The 15,822-nt window shown below is 37.6% G+C and overlaps 1 protein-coding gene and 1 pseudogene across 2 annotated transcripts in view; one reads left to right on the top strand and one right to left on the bottom strand.

The window, feature by feature from the left end:
• Positions 1–15,822, bottom strand: part of TMEM19 (transmembrane protein 19) — a 316,102-nt gene that overhangs the window by 4,654 nt on the left and 295,626 nt on the right. The window contains exons 2-6 of one of the 2 annotated variants that reach the window (XM_071221006.1): positions 14,613–14,801; positions 12,797–12,910; positions 2,771–2,908; positions 2,139–2,393; positions 1,065–1,274 (exon numbers count right to left, since the gene is read on the bottom strand). In XM_071221006.1, the coding sequence (XP_071077107.1) occupies positions 1,065–1,274; positions 2,139–2,393; positions 2,771–2,908; positions 12,797–12,910; positions 14,613–14,742 (847 nt within the window). In that variant the 5' untranslated portion in view covers positions 14,743–14,801. Of the gene's footprint in view, positions 1–1,064; positions 1,275–2,138; positions 2,394–2,770; positions 2,909–12,796; positions 12,911–14,612; positions 15,212–15,822 lie in introns of those variants that run through there. The other variant, XM_024576369.4, reaches the window with a different exon arrangement.
• LOC112319194 (small nucleolar RNA SNORD115) lies at positions 4,530–4,604 on the top strand (annotated as a pseudogene).

Below are 15,822 nucleotides of genomic sequence, written 5' to 3' on the forward strand. Positions count from 1 at the left end.
GCAGAGTGGCCCTGCCTACCCAGTGGTTCCCTTCCAAGACTAACCTGTGAGGCCCCTGAAAGCAGAGATCATGTCAGCAGCCTCTGCCATGGACACCCAGGACCCAGCATAAAGGAACCACACCTAGATTTACTGAATGAATTAACCGGTCCACCACAACTGTTTTTCAACCCACTCAATACGATCAGAAATTCTCCCAGTTAGAGCTCAGTTTAGAATAAAATTTAAGCTCTTTAAAAGAACATGTTTGAATGTGTGTATGTGTAGAGTTATTGAGTCTTTAGTGTGAATTAAAATCAGATTGATTCCTCCTCTGAATCAAGATGAGACTAACAAAACTGAGAGAACAAACATTTTGACTGGTGGGGAGGGGAGCAGAAGGGCAAGTAGATTATCTTGGTGCATGAACAGAATTGAGAGGACTGTAGACTCTCTGGAGGAGAACTCTCCAGACTCCCAGCCTCTTCATCATATGAATCAAAGGAGAAAACATAGTTGATTAGAGTCTGAAGCAAATATACACCTAACAAAATAAGTCAGTACACTGATGTGACACGAGAGCCTCAGAAGCAAAGCACAGAGAACTTTTGGGAAAACTGACTCTCCCATATATCTTAAGTGGGACTAAAAATTCAGTAAAGAAGGAAGCAAGCATGATGCCATAGAAGAAAAGTAGGTCATATGTGTATAGTCAGGTTAGTATAATAATTATCTCTCAAATGGACTTGGACACCAATTGGAAGGAGGGAGCATTAAAATGATTTGGTCCCAGATATTCTGCTTTCCTGGGATTAGGGGAAGTCCCATTAGCAAAACCACATGTTTCCTGCACTACCACATCCTCCCTACACAGCTTCTACTCATTCCTCTGCAGGACTAATTCTCTTTCAATCAGCTTAACAAGAAAGAATAAGAAAGTTAAAACTGTAGAAGAGACTTTGCCTAATAATTCCTGGTCTTTCACTCCTGGTGTCTTTGGGATTGTTTTCATTATTATATATCTTACTTTCTTTTCCATTTCTTTAATACACCAGTAAGTTGCAATAATAAGGTAAAGTTCTTACCTGTATATTGCATTGTAGCTCCTAAATATGAGTCCACAATTGATCCTAGTAATCCAGCTATACCCCCAAATGCAATAATTGGCCACTGGGGAGCAGAAATGTCCAAATCATTAACAAACACCAACTGTGTGAGGAAGAAGGCAATGCCCACAAAGGTACCACCAAGGAGACTCGAAGTGAGGCCCACCATCGTAACCCCTCCATTGGTCCCTGAAGAAGAAACATGAATAAAATCATCTGGTTAACAATCATAGTGGCAAGGAAAGCAAAAAATATTGGTACCTACCCAATCAAGAGTAATTTTAGAAAAGAGTTCTCTTTTATTTAATCCAAATATCATAAGAACATAGCCTACTTAGAAAACAATCTTTTCTCCTCAACTGCTGATATTCTAAGCAGTGAAGTATAATGGTTCAGTGCAGCCACATTGCCTGGCTTGAACCTTAGTCTTGCCATTTCCAAGCTTTGTGACTCTAGTGAAGTTACCTAACTTCTCTATGCCTTGGCTTCCTTGTTTGTAAGACAGAAATACAAGAACCAATCCACACGGTTATTAATAGTTCTTACTGGTAATCCATGTAGAGCCATGCCTTGTACATAGTAGGTATTTAAGTATGTTAGCTGTTCATGATCATGATGATAATGAAGAAGAAAAAAAGGAGAAAAGAAGGAGGAGGAAAACAAGGAAGCTACAGGAGGAAAAGAAGAGTAGGGAAGAAGAGAAAGGGGAGGAGGAGATGATGACAAAGACAAAAAAGAAGTTGTGGTCGGTAATGGCAATGGGGATACATGTTAAAGCACTAACCACATAATGGACCCACAAGAATAATCTATTGTTCCCTTCCTTTTTCTTTCCTAGTGATATGTCTGTGACTCAGTCTCTGTGTTTCTGTATTGTTTATCTAGGGTTTGCTAACATTTCCTCCAAATATTATTTATTATCACCCCCTTAATAGCCTATAGTAATTTTCCAATTAAAGAGACTAACAGTCTTTCAAAAGGATCTTAAAGAAGAAATACAATATATCAAGGTATTTTTGTTCATTTTTTTAAAAGAAACAAATAAAGACTCACCTACTGGAACTTTCTCCCATGTTGTTATTAGCCTTGGTGAGCTTTTACTGAGAATGGTGCCAACTTCTGAAGCCCATGTGTCTCCAGCAGAGCCAGCCAGTGCAGCCAAGAGCGACAGACACATCCAAGAAGCAGTGTACTGCTTGGAAAAATCTATTGGGATTTCCCCGGGGCCATTCTCTATCATGTACAGCAGGGCCAGCTCTGTGGGTACAGCTCCATTACAGAACACCTGAACCCAATTCCTCTGCCCACCTAGAAGCAAACAAGTAGACAAAGGGGACAAGAAATGTTTTCATCTCAAAAGGAAAATTATGCTGCTATAGGAACTTATTTATTTTAATGTTTAAGAAATTAAAAATGATTAAAGATTTTTAAATGACTAAAAGTGGGAGGCACCTTTGCCCACATTCTATATTGTTTTAGAATAATTAATAAAAAGACTTCAGTGCTTCTAAAATTTTGCTGTTATTGTGGCGAAGTAATGATAAAGTAAATTAGGCTGCTACTTAAAGTAATCCTCATATCAAAATTATCTGTTTCAATAGTCTAAACGTGTTTTGATTAAAAGCTGGTATGTTAGAGTGAAACAAAGTTACGTTTTAAAATAATGTCAAACATAATTCATTTACCTTCTTTATATTCTGAATCTAGACGCTTCTTTGCTTCTCCTTTCCATTTAGTGAGTTTTGAAGAAGAAAGGAAAAACATCAGCAAAGAGGTAAAAAAGCTGAAATTTGCAATGGTTAGGATAAATCCAACTACCAGCCCTGAAAGAAACACACATACACATAGAATTATACTTAGTCCATACATTAATACTGTAAAAAATTGATTTTTTCAGTTATTTTCATATTGTAAACTGAAATGTACATTTCCAATGCCTTTCCATTTTTACTAATTAAGATATTACCAAACAGTAAACTGAATGTCATTTTGATTCAGATGTATTTCTTACCATATTTTGATCTCCTTTCAAACAAACTATGCTATATAAATGTATTATTTTAGAAACACTTTTTTAATGGAATTACAGAACACAATATGATTTTGTTATTATTAAATATTATGTGTTATATATATTATATATACTATTTAGATAGATGGCTAGTCTGAAAAAATTTCAAATTAACTGTAAATCTCTCAGAGGAGGTTAAGACTATAATGTCTTTCAGGTTTCTATTTTTCATTTTTCCCCACAGCCAGGTATTTATTTTCCAAAATATAAGCTTTATGCTTTTCCAAGAATTTTCACATACTTCAAGTTGAGCCTCACAAACTATGTGAGAAGATAGTCTATTTCTTAGCTAAGTTTCCCTACTTAAACCTATGAAAACAATTCTGGATTGCCCGTGGAACCAAGAATGGAATAATAGAATATATTCTGTGAATGTGATTTTAGATTTTGAGACTCTTCTCTTTGTTTCTTTTGTTTGGCCAAACAAAGAAGAAAGGGGATATTCTTCATTTTCTCATGAGTGTCCAATATTTAGGAAGGCTTCTAAAATTTATAGTTCAATCAGGAAAACAAACAAAAGGGAGGCTTACATTTCATGATACAGAAGAGGAAAAAAAGGAAAGATGTGTTTTTGCTATCACAGCAATATGGAAAGAGGCTCTAACATCAGTTGCTAAATCAAATATGCTTGAGACTTAAAGAACTTGCTATGGTTTGTTTAAGTAAAAAATTATAAAGCCTCTCCATAGGTAATTCTATAATGAAAGTGCAGACATATGTTGAAATTAGCTTTTTAAATCACACAGAAATTCCTTAAAGGCCTTTTGTTACAAAATAGGAAAGTGTTATAGTGAGTAAAAATTGGTGTCGAGGTAGCAAAGTACTCTCATTTCTATTGTTACAGTGGTTATTTAATCCTATAAAAATGAATTAGAGAGAGGATTCTGGGAAGATGGAGGAGTAGGAAACACCAGGAATCTGTTTTCCCACCCAGACAACAAATGAACTGGAAGAATCTGTCTGATAAAACTATTTTGGAACCCTAGACTCTATCAAAGGCTTTTAACTTTCAGGGGAAGGTTTGGAAGGGAAACTGCATTTAGCAGATCCCCATCTACCACCCTTAGTATTGTTGCAGGCAGCTCAGGAGTTGCAGGAGCAGGTTGAATCCAGCTTGTGGGAGTCAGGTGGGCAATAAGGACCTTGTTTCGCAAATATCAGGATTTGTGTTCTGATCACTGACTGCTACTTCTGATCACAGAAGTCCAGACGCAGCGCTGGAGGCCACTGTTGCGCTCTGTCTCACATTACTTCAAGCCCCTCCCTGTCTGACTGAGGCAACTTTCAGAGGATTTAAATGGCTGGTCCCCAACTTCCCTTCATTTTTCTGTCTTTCCTCCTTTTTGGAGTCAGGTATTAAAGACTAGGACATTCAGTCAATGATGAGAACTCATATTGTCCTGAAGAGAAATGATGACTTAAAAGACTAGGACATTCAAAAGCAGCTGCATTTATGGAAGAAATGAGGGAGTCACCGTGCATACCCAGGGGAAGGAGTAGGCTTAAAAAAGACTGAGAAGACCTTAGGTTTTACACCTCAAGCTGATCCTTGGCACAGAGACAACCTATACCAATCAAAAACAATACCAAAATAAGGAGCACATGATGGGGTCAAAGGAGATTCTGACTTCTAGAGTTATAACCTTATTCAATTTCAACAAAAATATCACACAGCACACAAAGAAATAGGAAAGTATGGCCCAAAGGGGAAAAAAAATGAGCAGAGACTGTCATGGAGAAAGGCTAGATGGTAGGCCAACTAAACAAAGACTTTAAAACAACTGTCTTTTAAAGATGCTCAAAAGAATCACGAAGACATGGTGAAAGTCAGGAAAACAATATATACACAATATTGAAATATAAATAAGAGATAGAAAACCTAAAAAGAAACCCAAAGGAAATACTAAAGCTGAAAAGTGAAATAATAAACATTAAAAATTCACTAGGGATTTAAGGGCATATTTGATCAGGCAGAAGAAAGAATCAGTGAACTTGAATACAGAACAATGGAAATTACCAAATCAGAAAAACCGAAACAAGAATAAAGAAAAGTGAAAAGGGCCTGCGGGACCTGTAGGACACCATTAAGTAGACCAATATATACATATGGGAATCCCAGGAGAAGAGAGAGGGAGAAGAGAGCAGAGAAATTATTTGAAGAAGTATTGGCTAAAAACTTTCCATGTTTGATGAAAGACATGAATATAAAATGCAAGAAGTTCAACAAACTCCAAGCAAATGAATTCAAAGAGACCCACAATGCAACACATTATAATCAACTTTTCAAAGATCTCTGTCTTTGAGAAGACAAATAGAGAATCTTGAAAACAATAAGAGGTAAGCAACTGGTCACAAAAAAGGGATCCACATTGAGATTATCTGCAGATTTCTTACCAGAAACTTTGGAAGCCAGAAAGCACTAGGCTGACACAGTCAAAGCGGTAAGAGAAAAAAAGACGTCAACCAAAAGTCCTGTATCTAGCCAAACTATTTCTTAAAAATGAAGAAGAAATTAAGACAGAGTCTTAAAATGTTATCGATGTTATGCTGGTAAAATTCAAAGTACAATGTTATAACTTTAGCATGTTAAATGAAATTTTCATGGTAACTAGAAAGAAAAAAAGGGACAAAAAAACCTCCTTATAAGTCATATAGACTACACTGCCTATAAGAGACTAGTTTTAAATTTTATTTTTTTATTTTAGAGAAAGGGGAAGGGAGGAAGAGAAACATCAATCAGCTGCCTACTGCACTCTGTACTCACCCTGACTGGGAACTGAACCTGCAACCCAGGCATGTACCCTAACAGGGAACAGAACTAGCAACCTTTCAGCTTGAGGGACAAAGCCCAACAAACTGAATCACACCAGCAGGATGAGACTCATTTTAAATCCAATGACACAAATAGGTTGAAAATAAAAGGACTGAAAATAATACTCTCTGCAAATAGTAACCAAAATAGAGCAGGGGTAGTTACACTAAGACACAAAATCAGACAAGCTTGTGACTGTGTCCATATGACATGACCCCATCATATATTTTTTTAAAGCATTTTCTCTTTTTCTGGCATAACAAGAGGCTATAGGCTCATGCCAAATCCACTTTTCCCCAGACCTGGAAACAGCTATTTCTCTGAGGAGCTCTGGCTCATTTTAGTGGAGAATGGATATTAGAAGTCAAGACCGAGGCTCACAATGTACTCATTTCTACTGGGGTGCACTTGCTTTTTGTGGACAGGGAAAGTAAATATACACACATGCACATATTTATGTAAATGCTCATACACATAAATATTTTAGAAATTCCAAGATTACACCAATAACACCATTTCCGATCCATCTCTACAGGCTCTGTCTTGCTTTTCTCTATTCCATATCTGTATGCGTCTTTCTCTTTAGTTAAGAATCCTGGTTTCAAACAATGACAATGTCACTCATTTGGTCAATTCTTTATTACATCTAAAACTGTTTTAGAATTGCTTTACCACTGCTACAACAAAAATATAACTACGAAAAATAATTTTGGATTGGTCTGCAATTCTCCCCTTCCCGTAAGCAAGACAGAAGAAATAGAGTTATATAGCATATTCTTAAGTTAATTTTTCTTTTTTTCTTCAGTGTGATTATAGTATTAATGTAAAATACAATTGGGTTCATCTGTTTTAGTTTTATTTCAGTTTTAGACTCCCCTGTCCATCTTTACTGATTTAATTTCATAAATATGTAGAACACTGGCACACTTTCAAAAGTCAAACTTATACAAAAAAGGTATACTACTCAGAGAAATGCCACTTCCTCCCAAGTCCCTTCTATTCCTCCCCCTATATTTTACTCTCTCTCCATTCTTTGTAGGTGATCCACTTCACTGTTTTCCAGTTTATCCTTGTTTCTTTTTATAAAGATAAGTAGATGTATGCATGTTTGTTATTTTCTCTTCTTCCTTACACAAAAGGTTACATCCTCTATATGTTCTTTTAAACTTTCAAGCACACTTTTATACTAATTTCATAGATCTTCTTTTAGGGAATGTACTAATCTGTCATTGAGCACTTAGATCTGTTGTCGCACCCCAAATCTTACATTCTGCTTTGTAAATTGGTCTCTCATGACTCTGGCTGCTTTGAGTCTAACCTTCAATCTAAGCTTCCAGTTTAGACCCAGTTTGTGGGTCTGATAAAAATCCAAGTTTTAGCCCTGCAGGAATTTGTACCAGTTTCCCAGAATGTGATAACCACAGCAAGGCACTATTACATTGTGTAGCACTGTCCAAGCTGGCTGCTTGTATTGTTTTTCTTTTTACTTAATTTATTGGGGTAGCCTATTGGTATTTTTTAAAATCCTTTTCAAGGATATGTTTATTGATTTTAGGGGGAGAGAGAGAGAGAAGAGAGAAGAGAGAAGAGAGAGAAGAGAGAGAGAGAGAGAGAGAGAGAGATCAGTTGCCTCCCATACAGGCTCTGACTGGGGATGGAACCCACAACCTTTCGGTGTACAAGATGCCGCTCCAACCAACTGAGCTACCCCACCCTGGCTGGCCTGCTTGTATTTTTAACTTAGAAACTCTTCCATCCCTGATTAACTCTATGGTTGACAATTCTGTTCTCTATATAAATATACTCAATTTTGCTATATTTTATTAAATAACACATTAAACAAAATTCTATTAAATAATGGAATAAAAGATATGAAACAAGTATTAAATACGTTAATATTTATTTAATATTACATTATATTTTATTAAATAATGGAAAAGGGACCAAAGTCCTATTTTTGTAGTAACTCTTTTTGTCAGTCAGTTCAAGGTTCAAGCACCACAACCACTGAGACATTTATTGAGTGATCCATCCAGAGATACTCAATAATTGTCACTTCACTTACATTTAGTACATTTTAAATGACAGTGCAAGAAACAGGGTAATGCTGTTATGAAGTACATACTAATAAAGTGCTTCGGTTTTGGAGTTGAATAGTCTGGAGTACAAATCTCAGCTCCTCCACTTACCCTTACATGATTGGGAGAAGTTACCTAGCCTTGAGGTTGGATTTTTCATTGGTAAGTAAGAGTAATAATAATTCCTACCTCATTGGTTTGCTACAAGTTAAACAAGATAAACTTTATAAGGTACATATTATATTATCTAGTACACAGAAGGCTCTTAATAAATGTTAATTAATATCAGGGGTAGTAATAACAGTTATGGTGGCAAAATCTCAACATTGTTTTTGTAATTATGTATTATTACAACAATATTAATTAGGAATATTATTATTCTCTAACCTTCAAGTTTTTTCAATTGGTTTTTAAAATATTACAAAAGTAATACATGACTACTGGAGGGAAAGCCAAAATATACACAAGTATATAAAGTAAAAGTCAAAGAATCTCTCCCTCCCCTTCACCACCTCTTATCTCTCTCTTCTCCATGGCCAGTAACTGTTAACAATTTGTTCCATTGTCTTTAAACAAACCCAAAGAATATGGCCCTAAGACAACCCACCATGAGATACTGTAAAAGTCATCTGCATTTTTTTTTTTTTACTTCTATCACCTTAAAACAGGGGTGTCAAACTCAGTTGCACTGGGGGCCACATCAAGCCTCGAAGTTGCTTTCAAAGGGCCAAATGTAATTTTAGGGCTGTATGAATGTAACTACTCCTTACCTGGGGGCAAGGAGCTCAATGCTGCTGCCTGGTAGAAACAAGGTGCCGGGTGGGATAAAACAAGGTGGAGGGCCGGATTTAGCCCTCGGGCCCTGTGTTTGCCACCTGTGCTTTGAAATTACATGAAGTGATCAATGTTTATGTTGACAACAGGTTCAGAATGAGGAAATGAATTGAGGGCTTTGAAGAAATAATTTCTTTCATGCAGTTTAAAAATGTCTTGGAGTTTTGGAAACTCCCAGCTTTGTCTGAATTTTGTAATTAGTAGCTGCTATCTCCAGTTTGTATCTATAGCACCCTCCCAACCCATCTCTCCAATTCCTAATTGTCATTGATAAGTTAATATGCATACAAATAAGGTGCTCCCAAAGCACTGGAAGACTCTAGGATTATGGCTGACTTCTGAGTTTAAAACAGGTGAATGGTGTACATACCAGATGCCACCTGGGTAAGCAAAGGAACTGTCTACAAATGTCTCTATGATGGAGACATTTGGGAGTGGAGTTACACCCAAAATTCCAACCAAGGTGACCTGGGTATAATTTTTGGCAGGACTGAAATCTTATAATTTAATAAATTCAAATCTAATCAACTCTATCACACATAATTTACCTAAAGAAAGACTATGGTACATTGATAAGAGAAAAATGTTCTAAATTAAATTACAGTGGACCAGAGATTGGGATTAAAAACCAAGGGTAACTATCCAGTTAATAGCTGTTGTCCAACTAACAAAAGTCTACTCACATTCCTGAATGTATGTTGGAGCTTTGAATGAACTTCCAGGAAGCTATCTAAAAAGCAGCGTTCAAACTCAATATGCCACTGCACCCTGCTTATTATGCATGAACTTCCCTGAACTGTTGCCCACAACCAATCAAAAGCAGTAAATATTTCTTCCTTATAGACTTCTCACCTATTCTAGAATTGCCCCTGCTTCATCCCTCCCCCCTTATCTACAGCCAGTGTAAATTCTTTCAAAACATCTTACATCTTTAAAGTAGTCCCATCAGCTCCCTTCGCCAATAAGTCATATGATAAAGACATTTTTTGTCTTTCCATCTGACTCTGCTGCTGGTGGTTTAGACTATATGTCTCAGGACCTGATCATCTTTTCTGGCTAGCATATGGCTCCATAACCCCTTTCTTTCACAAAACCTTTTGGCCACAAAGGTTTTTTGTTTAACAACGTGAACGCCTAAAGAACCAGAGGTTGGCAGGCTTGTCAAACACTGTACAATGAACAAGACCCTTTGATCTGCGACTTGCATTACTGTTTCTGAGACTTTGTTCTTACCAAAGCAACCTTCTAACTATAATCTGAATTCTCAAGTAGCCTGACTACAAGAATAGGGCATGCCTGAACAGAAGTGTTTATATTCCAGTTGGCCTGGTAGTTCTGTACTTTATCAGATTAATAAAGTAGCATTCTGGCTCATATATCAGTCAGTCCCTTGTGACAATGAGCAGCATAAACCAGTTTTCTTGGCTCTGATCCGCTGTGGGTACCTGGTAGAATGAGGTTTCCATTTCAGAAAAACTAAACACCAGACCTGACTGAAAAGAGGTTAAGGCCACCCTTGTGAGACCGCAGCGAGCACAACCACTGGCCTCTCCTGTCAACACCCCATCTGTCATGTACTTACAGCGTCCTCTTCTGGGGACTAAACGCCTCAAACCCATCTTATTTATCATCTGTCTCCCCTGACTACAAATGTGATCTCTCTGACAGTGGAATTTTTATACATTTTGTTCAATATGAAACTGTAAGTGCCCAGAATAGTGCCTGGCTTACAGGGGACCCTCACTAAATATTTGTTGAATGACTGGATAAAAGAATGTTAAGTCCCTAAGCCTAATAGTCTTGGCAAGTGAAATTAAATTTAAACTTGTCAAGTGAAAGGCCTGATGACAAACTGTCTACACTGACATATCCAAAGAAACACAATGACTGACTAGATTCAGCAGTATTTCTCTGGAGCAAATTGCCTGCACAGTGCTTTATAGAACAGCTTACAAGCACTTTCCCACATATCCTCCCGTATGACTCACTACTTACTCTGGAGGTACTCTCTCAGGGAGGCCAGAGCGTTCTGCTTCAGTGTCCACCTGAAGCACTGCCTCACCGTCTCCCCTTCCTTCTTCTATCAACCCTGAGCTATGTGTTCCTATGTCAATGAGGGTTCCAAATACCCAGATCCTGTGATGTTCTGAAATTCTTCTCAATCCGAAGCACACTAAAGGCATAATATGACAAACCTTAGTAAGATTCCTAAGATTATGAATAGTAGCAGTGGGGAAAAAAAAAGTAATACTTACATTTGTAAAATACTTATTGTGCATGCCAGGTACTAAACATTTTATATGGATAAGTCTTCATGATAAGTCAATGCTAAAAGTACTATTAACCCCTCTTATTTTACAATGGGAAAATCACAACACTGAAAGTTTAAGTGACTTATAGTCATACTCCATAACAGTATTCCCAAGTACTATATTATACATTAAATCAGCATTATATATTTTTGTCCTTAAGGGAAAAAAGAGCTACAAACAAAAAGATACCAACATTCCATAGACCGAAATAATTAGGAAAAGAACAGAGGTTTTAAAGTCATCTACCTGTGTTTCCTAAGCACCTATTATGCGTGTAACACTATTCAAAGAAGCATGGGACCCAGGAGCATAAGATACAGTCTGTCTTCGGAGATTTTATAATATGGTTGAAAGTAGATAATAAATTACTAACAGTGAATGTTTACATAATGCTTTATTTTTTTTATTTATTTATTTTTTTTGCTTTATAGTTTAAAAAGATGTGTTGTCCCACTTATTATCCTGTTTGAGCCTTACCAATGAGCCCGTAGGACCTACTTCACAAACGATAAAGAACAGTGAGGCACTGAGGATTTAGGCAATGTGGCACGGTTCACAGAGGTGGCAAGTGGCAGTGCTAGGATTCAAATACTTATCTCCTAATTCTAAATCAAGCTAGGTAGGCAATGAATAGAGGCCCAAGGGCTGGAAGGCAGAAAAGAAAATGGTAGCAGAAAACAAAAGTAGAGATCAGAAAAATAAGAGAAGCAGCAAGTTAATATGCAACATGGAAGCCAAAGAAGACAGAATTTCAAGAAGGACTTAACCCTTCTTGCTATAGGTCAAGAATAATAAAAATCAAGGCAAGGCAGCTGCTACCTGAGAGAGGATATTTTTTTTCTTTAAAGATTTTATTTATTTTTTAGAAAGAGGGGAAGGGAAGGAGAAAGAAAGGGAGAGAAATGTCAATGTGTGGTTGGGGACCTGGCCTGCATCCTGGGCATGTGTCCTGATTAGGAATCGAACCAGTAACCCTTTGGGTTACAGGCCGGTGCTCAATCCACTGAGCCACACCAGCCAGGGCGAGAGAAGGTATTTTTAGCAAAGCATATCTCTGTTGCTATATTTAAGCAGGGACTGTTTAAATTATTTGTTGTAAATGGGTGAATACTTCCAAAATGCTAACAGCAGTCCCTGATACATAGTGTGTACAATATAACATTTACAAAATAAATAAAACATAACAATTCCTAACATTTGTTGATTATATGGTTAAGATAAAATTCATATAAAAATATCAATACATCTGTTAGCTATTTTTTCCAATGGCTCTTTTATATTACACCTAGAAAGAGTGACCCAATGTTTCTGCTAGCAGATAATTTAATCCAATTAAAGGAGCAGAGTAATCAAGGTCCCCAAAAGTCTAGTCTATTAATTTACTTGATACAAATTACAAAGTTAAACTTGTACATTACACTAAAAGAGTATGTTACTATTTGAAAATTTGACAGAATAGGAATGCTCAGCAATGTATAACTTTATCATTGTCTAAAATATGTAACTGTGATTTATAGTCTCATATAATCAGAATTTAGAAAACATAAATCTAAATTATATAAGCAAGCACATTATATGGTTAGACACTCAAAAGCAAAACATACCTCCTAAAGCCCCACTGTGATCTAGACTTTTCTTTTTAAGGCCATTAGATACAATCAAAACAGGAACAACAACAGAAAACAGCCACCGCCAAGGAGAAATAGGCTGCAAGTTACCTGAAAAATTATAAAGGTAGAACATCAATTGTGTGATGCATAGGTTAGTCTTGGCTGTACATACTGGATTAAAATACTGTCATAAATAAGGAAACTGAGATAAAGTCACAAAGTAAAATATTTATGTTGAGACTTGTATATTTTCAGAGAGACAATCATACCAGCAATAACCAAGTAAGTCCTGTCCAAGTTTTGGAAACCATTTACAATTATTTATAATAATGGATATTTCATACATATTTGCAGATTTGAAATGAATTATTTTTGGACAGGAGGCATGTATTCAATCTCAAGATTAGAACAAACTTCTTTCTTAACAATATGCAATATTCCTCTCTCAGCCTTTCAGAGATTTTTTTTTTTTTTAAGTAACATTCTCACATGTTACACACCTCAGGATTCAACAGTTGGCAACTGATTTTTCTGAAGATTTCATCCAGCCCACAGATGTTTTGTTTGGCTAGCATAGCATTTTTAAGCAACTTAAGATAAAACAATCAATCTCAAAGAATAAATAATTTGAGTTAATATTTAAAGATTAGTGGATTTCATATACAAATTCAGATTCTTGGCTTCTGTTTTAAAAACTGGAAACTTGGGCCACGTGGCAGAACTGACAAGTGAAGAGAGAGGCTGTCTCTTTTGGATGGATCATTGTTTTCTTTTTTGAAATCCCTGCCATTCCTGCTCAACTCAACACCAAGGCTGAGGGTCTACAATAAAGGAAGATGTGAACTATTGCTTGTGCCTGTGTTTCTATCAAAAATAAGAAAATGAGACAAAGTGGGTCAAATGTTTAATGGGAAAACTATTCCCTTGTATTTAATATATACAAAGACCCAGGACAGCTTCACATATTTGCATGAGGTGCCTGGCCCCAGGAGGACCTTCAATTTACATACAAATCCTGTTTTATTCTGTTTAGTTAATACTGGCATTAAGGAAAATCTTCTCCTCCCTTGTCTTTCCTCCCCAAACCCTCATCCCCTGCTGTGACTCGTGATCAAAGAACAGCTCTGAAAGCTTCTGTACCCTGAAGAACACCCGTTTGATTATTCACGTGTCTCTTTGAAAAAGAACTAAGGTCTGAACTGGCAATCACTTACGATATAATCCTTTACGAGTTCACTTTCTCAATCTACTTCTCTCTTTTCCTTTTGAACTTAACAGTGTTTAGTATTTATGGGTGAACCAAGGAAGTTTGTGTAAGGCATGCTTATGCTCTAAAGCAGATTCAAAGCCTTAAAAGATTTGAGGCTGGAGTACCTGCTATTTATGCAAAGTGGCTTCACATTTTAAAAGAAGTCTAAATCTCCGAATATAAGCACTATATCATCTTTTATTTTTACAGAACAAATGACACTGATAAATTATGTTACGGATATTCTTATTAAAAGCGTCACTGCAATAGCTTTACGAAACTATGCTTACTTCTCATCAAGATAGATGTAATAATTACTTGAAACATAAAAACATTTTGAAATTGGTATATAACCAGTATTTTCACAAGCAGCATTTATTAAAGGGTTTACAATGTTCAAGGCACTGTTTATATTTTCTGGTAAATTAGATTCAGGCTGTAGAAGGTAAGCGAACACAATTCATAACCATTCAGAGAATATGAGTTTGGATTTCACAATAGTACAATTGTAAATTCTACCGATTAGTGTATTAAAAAAGCATTTAGGACATTCCTACTTACCATAATAGGTGTTCGCAGTCATAGACATAATCCAGAAAGCTAAAGAAATGCAAATGATCAGACTCAATATAACTATATTAGTTATCATCTTTATATATTTTTTGCATATATTTTCGTCAAGATCTGTCATGGAAAATAAGGATATGAGCACTTGGGGGAGAAAATATACAGCATTTCCGAAAAAAAAAAAAAAAGTCATTCAAGTTGTCTGCAAAACACTTGTGCGGACGCGAAAATAAATGCCAACATCTTCCATCGATCAAAATAATAATATAAACCCAAACGATTTCTGGAAACTGTCACTAGAAGAAAGCTCAAACCGCTAAAGCAAAACGCGCCCACTGAAAGCTCCGGCCCCCAGACCCGGTCTTTGCGCGGCGGCCCGGGCGGGCCGGAAGGGGAAAGGCACAGCGGGAGCAGCCAATCCGCGGCCGAGAGAGGGCGAGATCCGCCGCCCGCACGCGCGCCGCGCAGACAGAGGTGGCGGAACCCGAAAGCCGACGTCTGGTGCGTCGCGGCAGCTCGCCGGACGCCTCCGAGAGCGCACGCGTGTGCGCTGCCGCCTGCGCTACCCAGGCGCTCACGTCCGGCTGGCCAGACTGCAGGGTGCCGGAGCTCAGCCCGCGCCTCGCCGCGTCTCCATCGCTGGCGGTTCCCCTTCAGAGTGCACGCGCCGTGGTCGCCCGCGGACGCCGCCTCGCTCACGTGAGCGCTCAGAGGGCGACTCCAAGGGCAGGCCAGTGGGGCGAACCCACGGAGGGACGGCTGCGGCTTGTCCTTGGAGGGTTTGTCGTGCTCCTCAGAATTCTGGAGACGTCTGCGACGTTAGGTCCTGGCGAGGTCACTCGCAAACGCTGAAAAGTGAAACCACCATCTGTAGTAATAGAATAAAGGAATGCAGGGGAATTTAGACCCAGTAAGGCCATTTCAAGCAAAATATTCAAATACTGTTTCATCTACGGGGAGTTCATGACATAATATTATAGATTTCGGGGGCAGCATATATTGTGTTGTGAAAACGGAACTTTATGATGGCGAAAAATGATTTAAAACAGCGTTTAGTACCTACATTGTGGCGCTGAGCACTGCTGGCTGCCAGAGATGTAAAGACAAAGCCAGGCGTATATCTGCTGTTGAGCTCTCAAATTACTGTCACGACGCTACTTTCAGCGTGGAAATCTGTACCCACAGCTCTCATTTGAAGTGTGCG

The sequence above is a fragment of the Desmodus rotundus genome, chromosome 3, assembly GCF_022682495.2.
Source record: "Desmodus rotundus isolate HL8 chromosome 3, HLdesRot8A.1, whole genome shotgun sequence".
Classification (NCBI taxonomy): Eukaryota; Metazoa; Chordata; class Mammalia; order Chiroptera; family Phyllostomidae; genus Desmodus; species Desmodus rotundus.